Source organism: Coccinella septempunctata, chromosome X, assembly GCF_907165205.1.
Source record: "Coccinella septempunctata chromosome X, icCocSept1.1, whole genome shotgun sequence".
NCBI lineage: Eukaryota > Metazoa > Arthropoda > Insecta > Coleoptera > Coccinellidae > Coccinella > Coccinella septempunctata.
The window spans coordinates 3,027,975-3,041,614 of record NC_058198.1 but is presented as its reverse complement, the minus strand read 5'-3'; the positions used below and the strand labels follow the sequence as shown (position 1 = coordinate 3,041,614).

Sequence of the window (13,640 nt, the reverse complement as noted above, 5' to 3'; positions counted from 1 at the left end):
TAAAAGTAATTTGAAAAGGGGGGTCTCTTAAAAATTCAAACGGAGTCGGGAATCACGGCCTCTGAAGGATATACGCTCGTATATACGTTCAGTTCAATAACGCTGAGTCATTTGGAGAAAAACACAATCAGGAAGAGGTATGAAAAAACGGACTTTTCGTGTCTGATCAGGACCGCGGGATCGGATATCACTTCCGTTCGACGAACACGCCCTTTCGAACTCCTAATTGAAATATTTTTTATCGGTTTTAATGAACTCGGCGTCATTTACGTCGGGGAAAAAAAACCCGTGATGAATTTCGTCGCTTAATTTTCCGTCGTCATTTCGGATCTTCCCGCGCCCCATCGAAAACGCATCGCACCCAGCGAAAGTTAACAGTAAAAAAAAAAAATTTGAAAAGCTCGAAAAGCTCTCGGATCACTATCGATATACGAATTTATCATTCGTTTAAATTCTTCATGAGCTATGTCTACGGGGTCATTTCCACACAATTTTTCTTAACCTAACAGTGATATTCATATACAGTTCATATACAGAGTGTTTCACAATTCTATACTAAAATTTATTGTTCGATTTTGACGGAAATACGAGGATATATTGGAAAATTCTTAGCCTACTATAGAACCAAACAAAATTTCAATGTCAAAATATTTTATTACTCAACATATTCTCCTCTTAATTGGATACATTTATTACAACGAACCTGCAACGTCTCTAGACCTCTCAAAAAATAATGTTTCTTCTTGCTCTGCAAGCCAGACCTCCACAGCTTTTATTACCTCCTCGTTGGAAGAAAATTCACGACCTTTTAAACTTTTTTTCAGTTGAGGAACGAGATGATAGTCGGATGGAGCCAAATCTGGTGAAAAAGGGGGGTGTTCTAGTAATTCAAACCCTAAATCACGAATTTTTTACATGGCAACATGAGATTTGTGTCAGGGGCGTTGTCCTGCAAAATCAAAACACCTTTGGATAGCTTTCTGCGTCTTTTCTCTTTAATTTTTTTCCGTAGAGTGGTCAGTAATGTCAAAAAAACTGAAGCAAGAACTTTTCCAGCAGATTTTTGGACACGAAACTTCTTAGGTCTTGGAGAACCAGAGTGTTGCCATTCCATCTATTGTTGCTTTGTTTCTGGATCGTAGAAATGTACCCAAGTCTCATCCATAGTAACAATTCGGTTTAAGAAGTCTACATCGTTTTCAAATCGAGCACAGATCGAACGCGATGCTTCTACCCTTGCACTCTTTTGGTCAACATTCTAACATTTGGGTATCCATTTTGGAGCAATTTTTCTCATGTCCAAATTGACGTGAACTATATGATGAACGCGTTCGTATGAAATATTCAGTGCTTCAGATATCCGTTTTAGCCCAATTCGACGGTCTGATAAAATCATGTCATGAACTGCATCGATATTTTCGTGCACTGACACAGAAACTAGCCTTTCCGATCGGTCATCATCTTAAATGGAAAATGTACCTCTTTTGAAGCTTGCAGTCCAATTTTTCACGGTCGCATACCAAGGACATTGATCGCCAAGGGTATTAAGCATATCTTCGTAAATCTGCTCACCTCTTAACCCTTTTAAATACAGATACTTGATGATGGCTCGATATACTCCAATTTTTGATTTTCACAATTTCTGTGGACATCTTCTTTCTTTTAATTTATTGCGTATCTCTGGTTCACTTTTTTGAGCTCAAACTTCACACTGACACTCCTAATGAGTTACTATTCGTTACTATAGTAACGCAATATTTTTTTCATGCATGGAACTGGTCTAGGCTAACAAGATATATATCATATCCTCGTATCCACTGGAGTGTTCGGTTATATAAAAAATATTCTTTACGAATCGATAATTTGGTTATTTTCTGGAGTGTCGGGTATATTGAAAAAAGGAAATACAAAAGTTTTCCGAGGAAAAGTGTATTGAAGAAAAAAAATTCGGGGTTCTGTACGTACGCTAGCGGTAAATCGTAACCTCTCTTCAATATAAATCGTATCGTTGAAGCTAAATAACTCCAATTGTCGCCAAATGGGGCATAACCGTAGGGAAAATGAATCCGAGCACCTGGCTCGATAATGCAGAGGGTAAAATGTTGCTGTTGGTCCTCGAAATATATTATATGATGTCGTGTAGGTACATAATGCCATTTGAGAATTCCACACCGTCTAGTTTTCCTTACAGAGAACCGTTTTTTAGAGATGAAAAATTATTTTCTACGTGTTGTATTCAAAATATACCGAAATCATATAGAACTCCAGGAAAAAATTCCATTTCTGCATCGAAATTCACACTCTTCAGGATTCACAATGCTCCAAATGAAACAGTAATTATAGGTGTATATAAAATATCCATACATCTATTAGAGTGTTGAATAATTACTCGTCCTATCCATCTCTCCCCCAAATATTGACGTTATCCCAGAGATTGCCTCGAGCTGTCTAGTTTCTGATCGCTGCAATAAAACCACAAGGAAATATAGGCCAAAAGTCCAACTCCAATTCGTATATAGTTTGATGGATGTTGTATACCGGTGAACATTTTGGTTTCGAATATTGTTCACCTCGATTAAAATGAAAATAGTTCATATTCTGTCAATTATTATTAGTACCTATAGTAATTTGGGTATTGTTCAAATGGTTTGTTTATATCACTTCTGAATGCACTGAGGTTGAGTTATTTTTTTTAAACTCAAAAGTCTTGGGTTTGACCTAATTTGCTTTTTCGCGTTTCATTTTGAATTCCAATTTATGCGTAAATCGAAATTAGATCTTTACGTGTTCGAAAAGGGCTAGAAGGAAATTGGTGGTAACTCCTGAACAGGCATGAAATAAACAACTCGATATGGTCGACCTCATTTTATAGCAAAAACAACAGTGGGTAACTATAGTGCCAGCCACTCATGAGTGTTATTTCCGATTCTTGTATAACTTTGCCCAGGATGTGGGTGTTTGAAAGTTTCGTTCGTTATATAGTTTGATGAATTTCACTGCAATCTTTTGACGATGCCCTACACTAATCCATTATGTTATTGATTCATCGATATAGGGTGGATGATTCTTGATGAATGAATACCTACGCATTATTTCTTACGCTTCGTTTGTTCAATATACCGGGTGTTTTCAAAGCTTGATCTGCTTAATCTTGTTTTTACAAAGGGTAGAAGCCTTTAACTAGATATAACTAAATGAATTCAGGATTCTCTTTAACCTTGCTTCGATATACTTATACGATGCACTTTCCTGGCATATCTTCACTTAACCTTTGTTGTTTGACAAATAACGATAATGGTTTTTGAACGGGATCGGTGTTCAAATAAGTACCTAGATAGTTTATCGTGGAATGGCACTTTCCGATTCACCCCAGACAGCCCTCATTCATAAACTTTCGGATTCATTACGATAATAGATGGGACCAGTTGTTGTTGTATTCATACCATGAATAATTAACCTCTTCATTCGGTCGAAATATGTATCATTTGAATCGTTCCGCGAATATAACGAAGTTAATTTCCTCTCTGAGGGTGAAGACGTGCGGGGGTAACATTGAGTGGGAGATATATAACGAAGAAATTCATCTAAGCTCTTTCGTTATAGGTATATACCCACCTGGCAACAAACCTCCGAAGAATTAAATTGGAAGATGTGAAATGTGAAAGAAGAGAAAACGAAAATAGAGTATTCTGTTAAATATATCCATTTCAAACCATCTGGGAGGTACGGTACAAGAGGCATTAATATTTAAAGTGGATGGTTTAATATTTGATACCCTCCGCAACGTTCTTGGTCATGCCAAAAGCAACATTTGCTGGATGTTGACAATTTCATCTTTCATTTTGCACTGTCATCATTCATTCGAATGGTTCTCTTCTCTTGTTACAACGTCTCGGACGAAAACTCGGTATCAGGGCAGGACTCGATCCGTTATCATAATGATTTCTCATAAAAGCCTCAGGATATTCCAAAAAGAAAAGATACAAAAAAAAATCTTCTCTACTAGGTATGAAAGTCAATAAAATGAGGGAAATAGCGGAATTGCTGAGCATCTTAACATCATCATCGTTGCCGTGATCTCCGAAATGGTCCAAGTAACCGCTTACTACATTGTCATCATCGTTGCCGTGTCCGTCAGACCGTCCGAGAAACTAGAGAAAGTGAGGTCCATTCCCTCGTATAGATCATCATCATTGTTGCCGTGTTCGTCGAACCGTCCGAAAACCTCGAGAAAGTGAGGCTCATTCCTTCGTATAGATCATCATCATTGTTGCCGTGTCCGTCAGACCGTCCGAGAAACTCGAGAAAGTGAGGTCCATTCCCTCGTATAGATCATCATCATTGTTGCCGTGTTCGTCGAAACGTCCGAGAAACTCGGGAAAGTGGGGTTCATTCCTTCGTAAAAGATCATCATCATTGTTGCCTTGTTCGTCGAACCGTCCGAAAAAATGAGATTTATATCTTCGGACATCATCATCATTGTTGCCGAGTTCGTCGAACCATCCGAAAAAATGAGATCTATATTTTCCTACGTCATCATCATTATTTTTTCGTACATCTTCATTGTGGAACTGTGGATATTCCTGTATCTAATACCTACCTGATATCGATATCATTTCGAATAACCATCAGCTGATGCACCCGGAAACGATCGAGTTGACAATGCAATAATCCTAATCATTGTCAAAGATTAATACCTACAGTATATTAAATTACGTTCTTCATTAAACAATTTGTATTGTAATCTAGACAACCTACGTAATGTCACGATTGTTTGGAATCAATCAGGTCTTGTTTGTCATTCGATACTAACTCGGCGTTTAAAACGATAACACGGAAAGTAATGAGGCTCAACCGCACATTATAAACAATACAACGAAGTGAGGAATAGCCAATTATGATTGTCGAATGTTGTTGTGGCATTCCTCTATCTGTTCTGTAGTTTCACTTTGTGTAGGTAGAAATCTGCAGGCCGTAATGAAATTATATGAAACCATTTAGAGAACCTCTTTTTTATTGTTTTCAACCAGATATAGAAAACGATGTTGTACCAAATTCTATTGATTCATCTTCAGTTTTTTTTTAAATATATTGTACCCAGTTCGAGTCAACGAATTTTCAGAGTCTAATTTTTCAATATCCTCTTTTCAATATCCCGCATTTCGACCATCTCCATTTCCGCATCATTCATAATTAAAAATGATTTCAGGCTCATCTGACATCGGACGGTCGGAGAACGAAGTGTCGAGGATGATATTCCAAAGTACATGCCATTTGGCGATGGATAGTTGCAATAACAATTATCACTGTCGGATGTCACTCTCCCCCATTCTGCATCACTGCGATATGTCACGTTGTAACAGGAACTCCTGCATGGAAGCACTTCAGGCATTTTATAGAAAACCCAGCCTGCCTTGGAACATGGAGATTGCCTTTTGTTTGTGCAAGTATGGTGTCTCATTTTCAGGTCGCTTGTTTCACAAGAGCCACTCGTCCCCCCATCATATTCATACATTTCAGTAGCATACGTTATACCCACATTGTGGAAGTGGGTTCATGTTTTCCCTAACACTATAATTCGGTTCTGTCGAATTCAGGTTCGAATGTATCACATTTCCATCTACGGTTTGTTTTATATTGAGAGAAAAATCACTTTAACGGTGACTATCGAAAAAGTTCCAAAAGGATGGAATCACTCAAATAATCGTAAAGACCGAACAGCTGTATAGAGCTCGATAAAATTTTCAGATTATCAACTAGAAGAGTTGTTCTTTCAGAATATGTATCACATTTCCATCTACGGTTATTTTTATTGAGAGAAAAATTACTCTAACTGTGACTATCGAAAAATTTCCAAAAAGTAGAATCACTTAAATAATCGTCAATACCGAACAGCTGCATAGATCTCGATAAAATTTTCAAATTATCAACTAGAAGAGTTGCTCTTTCAGAATATGTATCACATTTCCATCTACGGTTAGTTTTATTGAGAGAAAAATCACTCTAACGGTGACTATCGAAAAATTTCCAAAAAGTAGAATCACTTAAATAACCGTCAAGACCGAACAGCTGCAAAGATCTCGATAAAATTTTCAGATTATCAACTAGAAGAGTTGCTCTTTCAGAATATGTATAACATTTCCAGTATCACATTTCCATCTACGGTTAGTTTTATTGAGAGAAAAATCACTCTAACTGTGACTATCGAAAAATTTCCAAAAAGTAGAATCACTCAAATAACCGTCAAGACCGAACAGCTGCAAAGATCTCGATAAAATTTTCAGATTATCAACTAGAAGAGTTGCTCTTTCAGAATATGTATAACATTTCCAGTATCACATTTCCATCTACGGTTAGTTTTATTGAGAGAAAAATCACTCTAACTGTGACTATCGAAAAATTTCCAAAAAGTAGAATCACTTAAATAACCGTCAAGACCGAACAGCTGCAAAGATCTCGATAAAATTTTCAGATTTTCAACTAGAAGAGTTGCTCTTTCAGAATATGTATAACATTTCCATCTACGGTTAGTTTTATTGAGAGAAAAATCACTCTAACGGTGACTATCGAAAAATTTCCAAAAAGTAGAATCACTTAAATAATCGTCAAGACCGAACAGCTGCATAGATCTCGATAAAATTTTCAGATTATCAACTAGAAGAGTTGCTCTTTCAGAATATGTATCACATTTCCATCTACGGTTAGTTTTATTGAGAGAAAAATTACTCTAACGGTGACTATCGAAAAATTTCCAAAAAGATGGTATCACTTAAATAATCGTTAAGACCGAACGGCTGCATCGAGCTCGATAGAATTTTCAGATTATCAACTAGAAGAGTTGCTCTTTCAGAATATGTATCACATTTCCATCTACGGTTAGTTTTATTGAGAGAAAAATTACTCTAACGGTGACTATCGAAAAATTTCCAAAAAGATGGTATCACTTAAATAATCGTTAAGACCGAACGGCTGCATCGAGCTCGATAGAATTTTCAGATTATCAACTAGAAGAGTTGCTCTTTCAGAATATGTATCACATTTCCATCTACGGTTAGTTTTATTGAGAGAAAAATTACTCTAACGGTGACTATCGAAAAATTTCCAAAAAGATGGTATCACTTAAATAATCGTTAAGACCGAACGGCTGCATCGAGCTCGATAGAATTTTCAGATTATCAACTAGAAGAGTTGCTCTTTCAGAATATGTATCACATTTCCATCTACGGTTAGTTTTATTGAGAGAAAAATTACTCTAACGGTGACTATCGAAAAATTTCCAAAAAGATGGTATCACTTAAATAATCGTTAAGACCGAACGGCTGCATCGAGCTCGATAGAATTTTCAGATTATCAACTAGAAGAGTTGCTCTTTCAGAATATGTATCACATTTCCATCTACGGTTAGTTTTATTGAGAGAAAAATTACTCTAACGGTGACTATCGAAAAATTTCCAAAAAGATGGTATCACTTAAATAATCGTTAAGACCGAACGGCTGCATCGAGCTCGATAGAATTTTCAGATTATCAACTAGAAGAGTTGCTCTTTCAGAATATGTATCACATTTCCATCTACGGTTAGTTTTATTGAGAGAAAAATTACTCTAACGGTGACTATCGAAAAATTTCCAAAAAGATGGTATCACTTAAATAATCGTTAAGACCGAACGGCTGCATCGAGCTCGATAGAATTTTCAGATTATCAACTAGAAGAGTTGCTCTTTCAGAATATGTATCACATTTCCATCTACGGTTAGTTTTATTGGGAGAAAAATTACTCTAACGGTGACTATCGAAAAATTTCCAAAAAGATGGTATCACTTAAATAATCGTTAAGACCGAACGGCTGCATCGAGCTCGATAGAATTTTCAGATTATCAACTAGAAGAGTTGCTCTTTCAGAATATGTATCACATTTCCATCTACGGTTAGTTTTATTGAGAGAAAAATTACTCTAACGGTGACTATCGAAAAATTTCCAAAAAGATGGTATCACTTAAATAATCGTTAAGACAGAACGGCTGCATCGAGCTCGATAGAATTTTCAGATTATCAACTAGAAGAGTTGCTCTTTCAGAATATGTATCACATTTCCATCTACGGTTAGTTTTATTGAGAGAAAAATTACTCTAACGGTGACTATCGAAAAATTTCCAAAAAGATGGTATCACTTAAATAATCGTTAAGACCGAACGGCTGCATCGAGCTCGATAGAATTTTCAGATTATCAACTAGAAGAGTTGCTCTTTCAGAATATGTATCACATTTCCATCTACGGTTAGTTTTATTGAGAGAAAAATTACTCTAACGGTGACTATCGAAAAATTTCCAAAAAGATGGTATCACTTAAATAATCGTTAAGACCGAACGGCTGCATCGAGCTCGATAGAATTTTCAGATTATCAACTAGAAGAGTTGCTCTTTCAGAATATGTATCACATTTCCATCTACGGTTAGTTTTATTGAGAGAAAAATTACTCTAACGGTGACTATCGAAAAATTTCCAAAAAGATGGTATCACTTAAATAATCGTTAAGACCGAACGGCTGCATCGAGCTCGATAGAATTTTCAGATTATCAACTAGAAGAGTTGCTCTTTCAGAATATGTATCACATTTCCATCTACGGTTAGTTTTATTGAGAGAAAAATTACTCTAACGGTGACTATCGAAAAATTTCCAAAAAGATGGTATCACTTAAATAATCGTTAAGACCGAACGGCTGCATCGAGCTCGATAGAATTTTCAGATTATCAACTAGAAGAGTTGCTCTTTCAGAATATGTATCACATTTCCATCTACGGTTAGTTTTATTGAGAGAAAAATTACTCTAACGGTGACTATCGAAAAATTTCCAAAAAGATGGTATCACTTAAATAATCGTTAAGACCGAACGGCTGCATCGAGCTCGATAGAATTTTCAGATTATCAACTAGAAGAGTTGCTCTTTCAGAATATGTATCACATTTCCATCTACGGTTAGTTTTATTGAGAGAAAAATTACTCTAACGGTGACTATCGAAAAATTTCCAAAAAGATGGTATCACTTAAATAATCGTTAAGACCGAACGGCTGCATCGAGCTCGATAGAATTTTCAGATTATCAACTAGAAGAGTTGCTCTTTCAGAATATGTATCACATTTCCATCTACGGTTAGTTTTATTGAGAGAAAAATTACTCTAACGGTGACTATCGAAAAATTTCCAAAAAGATGGTATCACTTAAATAATCGTTAAGACCGAACGGCTGCATCGAGCTCGATAGAATTTTCAGATTATCAACTAGAAGAGTTGCTCTTTCAGAATATGTATCACATTTCCATCTACGGTTAGTTTTATTGAGAGAAAAATTACTCTAACGGTGACTATCGAAAAATTTCCAAAAAGATGGTATCACTTAAATAATCGTTAAGACCGAACGGCTGCATCGAGCTCGATAGAATTTTCAGATTATCAACTAGAAGAGTTTCTCTTTCAGAATATGTATCACATTTCCATCTACGGTTAGTTTTATTGAGAGAAAAATTACTCTAACGGTGACTATCGAAAAATTTCCAAAAAGATGGTATCACTTAAATAATCGTTAAGACCGAACGGCTGCATCGAGCTCGATAGAATTTTCAGATTATCAACTAGAAGAGTTGCTCTTTCAGAATATGTATCACATTTCCATCTACGGTTAGTTTTATTGAGAGAAAAATTACTCTAACGGTGACTATCGAAAAATTTCCAAAAAGATGGTATCACTTAAATAATCGTTAAGACCGAACGGCTGCATCGAGCTCGATAGAATTTTCAGATTATCAACTAGAAGAGTTGCTCTTTCAGAATATGTATCACATTTCCATCTACGGTTAGTTTTATTGAGAGAAAAATTACTCTAACGGTGACTATCGAAAAATTTCCAAAAAGATGGTATCACTTAAATAATCGTTAAGACCGAACGGCTGCATCGAGCTCGATAGAATTTTCAGATTATCAACAAGAAGAGTTGCTCTTTCAGAATATGTATCACATTTCCATCTACGGTTAGTTTTATTGAGAGAAAAATTACTCTAACGGTGACTATCGAAAAATTTCCAAAAAGATGGTATCACTTAAATAATCGTTAAGACCGAACGGCTGCATCGAGCTCGATAGAATTTTCAGATTATCAACTAGAAGAGTTGCTCTTTCAGAATATGTATCACATTTCCATCTACGGTTAGTTTTATTGAGAGAAAAATTACTCTAACGGTGACTATCGAAAAATTTCCAAAAAGATGGTATCACTTGAATAATCGTTAAGACCGAACGGCTGCATCGAGCTCGATAGAATTTTCAGATTATCAACTAGAAGAGTTGCTCTTTCAGAATATGTATCACATTTCCATCTACGGTTAGTTTTATTGAGAGAAAAATTACTCTAACGGTGACTATCGAAAAATTTCCAAAAAGATGGTATCACTTAAATAATCGTTAAGACCGAACGGCTGCATCGAGCTCGATAGAATTTTCAGATTATCAACTAGAAGAGTTGCTCTTTCAGAATATCTATCACATTTCCATCTACGGTTAGTTTTATTGAGAGAAAAATTACTCTAACGGTGACTATCGAAAAATTTCCAAAAAGATGGTATCACTTAAATAATCGTTAAGACCGAACGGCTGCATCGAGCTCGATAGAATTTTCAGATTATCAACTAGAAGAGTTGCTCTTTCAGAATATGTATCACATTTCCATCTACGGTTAGTTTTATTGAGAGAAAAATTACTCTAACGGTGACTATCGAAAAATTTCCAAAAAGATGGTATCACTTAAATAATCGTTAAGACCGAACGGCTGCATCGAGCTCGATAGAATTTTCAGATTATCAACTAGAAGAGTTGCTCTTTCAGAATATGTATCACATTTCCATCTACGGTTAGTTTTATTGAGAGAAAAATTACTCTAACGGTGACTATCGAAAAATTTCCAAAAAGATGGTATCACTTAAATAATCGTTAAGACCGAACGGCTGCATCGAGCTCGATAGAATTTTCAGATTATCAACTAGAAGAGTTGCTCTTTCAGAATATGTATCACATTTCCATATACGGTCAGTTTATTGGGAGAATTTTCAACCCATCGAGAATTGTGAAATTCTGAAAATTTTTAATCAAAATTTTTAGTCACTTCGGTCATTGCCAAGATCGAGCGAAGGTAATATTTCTCACTTCGAAACTAAAAACAATGCAAAGTGAGAAAGTAGTTGTCCAATATCACTTTGTTTCGTACAAGCCGCGAATTCATCTCCACCCCCATCAGATATAATCCGATTCCGCCCAATGCCACCTTTGTAAATCTTTCTTATCCTTTCATCTTGTGTGTTATCCCAGTTCCCGGTACAGCGAAACCGAGACTCTCGCTTCCCAAATCCCAAAAATAGTTATTTTCGAGACTAAAGAGAGCTCCTTTTATGATTGAGACACTAGCCAGTTTAATAAATTTCCAGGAAGACCAACAACAAACACGACGCTTGCCTTATAGCCCAGGAGAAGCTGCACCCTGTCTGTGCACAAAGAATTGAGGGGTCCCCGCAACCGACTTGTCTCTCTTTGGCGGAAGTTTGCAGAGATAGCAAAGAGTGCAGGTACGTGAAACTTATCCATACAATAATTAAATCAATTTCCGTCCCGGACGGCGCGTCACAAAGTCCAAAGGAAGGAAAACTTGAGGGGGCCGAATGGATTGAAATTTGAAAAGTGAAAGAAAACTGATGGCGAATTTATGTTTGCATCGGTCGGTTTTTTCATGCGTAAAAGATTGGAATCTCGCCGCTTGAGGTGCATTTACCTGATGAGAAATTTATTCTGGGGGCCGAATGAAAAACTCGCTATGTATAGCTGATTTTTCCGACGTCTCGATAGGTTCGCACAAAAGTGAGGAAAATCGTTTATATGTAACTACCGGGGCTGTTTTTTTCCCATTTTTGAACTGTGGATGAATGCGACACTGTGATTTATGCATTTTTTGAATGGCACCAAATGTATTTGATGGCATAATCGAGTTTTCGTAACGATGTCATTTCGTGTGGGAAAAATTTCGGAAAATTGTTTTTTGTTCAGTTCTTTGGAGTAGCTGTACGAGGATGTATTGATATTTTGTTAGCCTAGACCAGTTCCATGCATAAAAAAAATATTGCGTTACCATAGCAACGAACAATAACTCGTTAGAGTATCGAGCCATCATCATGTACCAGTATTTAAAAGGTTTAAAAGGGTTAAGAGGTAAGCAGATTTACGAAGATATGCTCAATACCCTTGGTGATCAATGTCCTTCGTATGCCACCGTGAAAAATTGGACTGCAAGCTTCAAAAGAGGTCAATTTTCCATTGAAGATGATGACCGATCAGGAAGGCCAGTTTCTGTATCAGTCCCCGAAAATATCGATGCAGTTTATGATTTTATCAGACCGTCGAATTGGGCTACGGATATCTGAAGCACTGAATATTTCATATGAACGCTTTCATCATAGAGTCTTTCATCATAGAGTTCACGTCAATTTGGACATGAGAAAAATTGCTGCAAAATGGATCACCAAATGTTTGAATGTTGACCAAAAGCGTGCAAGGGTAGAAGCATCGCGTTCGATCTGTGCTCGATTTGAAAACGATGTAGACTTCTTAAACCGAATTGTTACTATGGATGAGACTTGGGTACATTTCTACGATCCAGAAACAAAGCAACAATCGATAGAATGGCGACACTCTGGTTCTCCAAGACCTAAGAAGTTTCGTGTCCAAAAATCTGCTCGAAAAGTTTTTGCTTCAGTTTTTTGGGATACCCATGGAGTAATCATGATTGATTTTTTGGATAAGGGTAGAACAATAACCGGAGATCAATTCGACATTACGGAAAGCTATCCAAAGGTGTTTTGTTTTTGCAGGACAACGCACCTGCACACAAATCTCATCACAAATCTCATGTTGCTATGCAAAAAATTCGTGATTTAGGGTTTGAATTACTAGAACACCCCCCTTATTCACCAGATTTAGCTCCATCCGGCTATCATCTCTTTCCTCAACTGAAAAAAAGTTTAAAAGGTCGTAAATTTTCTTCCTATACGAGGAGGTTATAAAAGCTGTGGAGGTCTGGTTTGCAGAGCAAGAAGAAACATTTTTTTTTAAAGGTCTGGAGACGTTGCAGATTCACTGTAATGAATGTATCCAATTAAGAGGAGAATATGTTGAGTAATAAAATATTTGGACATGGAAATTTTTTTTGTTTGATTGTGGGAATACTCCGCTGACACTTTGGCTAACATTGATTCAATTGGCCACTCGAATTTTTCTCCGGTTCGAATTCTTATAATTTTTTTAAATAATTGCCCAATACTTCAACATGATTCATTTTGAATGTGATGCAATCTTTTCATTCGTTCATTCCTTGTATGGCTTCTTTAACAGGGCGAGGCTGGAACAGTACGAGCAGTCTTGTGCTGTGGATAGCGTGACGAAAAAATGTGCAGGTTCTCCTAGCGATTGCAGATCAGCGATGCTGGGCATTCTAGGGACAGATCTAAGAACCACCTGCGCCTGTAAAGGCACGGATATGACGCAGATTTACGAATGCCTCGGCTGGCAAAGACTTCTCTGGGTGAACCCATGCGTTGGTGAGTATG

The 13,640-nt window shown here is 36.7% G+C and overlaps 1 protein-coding gene across 6 annotated transcripts in view; it reads left to right on the top strand.

Moving 5' to 3' along the window:
* The window catches only part of LOC123321927, a 163,063-nt gene that overhangs the window by 137,748 nt on the left and 11,675 nt on the right, over window positions 1-13,640 (top strand). For all 6 annotated transcript variants that reach the window (XM_044909736.1, XM_044909735.1, XR_006538979.1 and 3 more), the window contains exons 8-10: window positions 5,210-5,447; window positions 11,472-11,609; window positions 13,426-13,631. In XM_044909736.1, coding sequence (XP_044765671.1) covers window positions 5,210-5,447; window positions 11,472-11,609; window positions 13,426-13,631 — 582 coding nt within the window. The remainder of the gene's footprint in view (window positions 1-5,209; window positions 5,448-11,471; window positions 11,610-13,425; window positions 13,632-13,640) is intronic.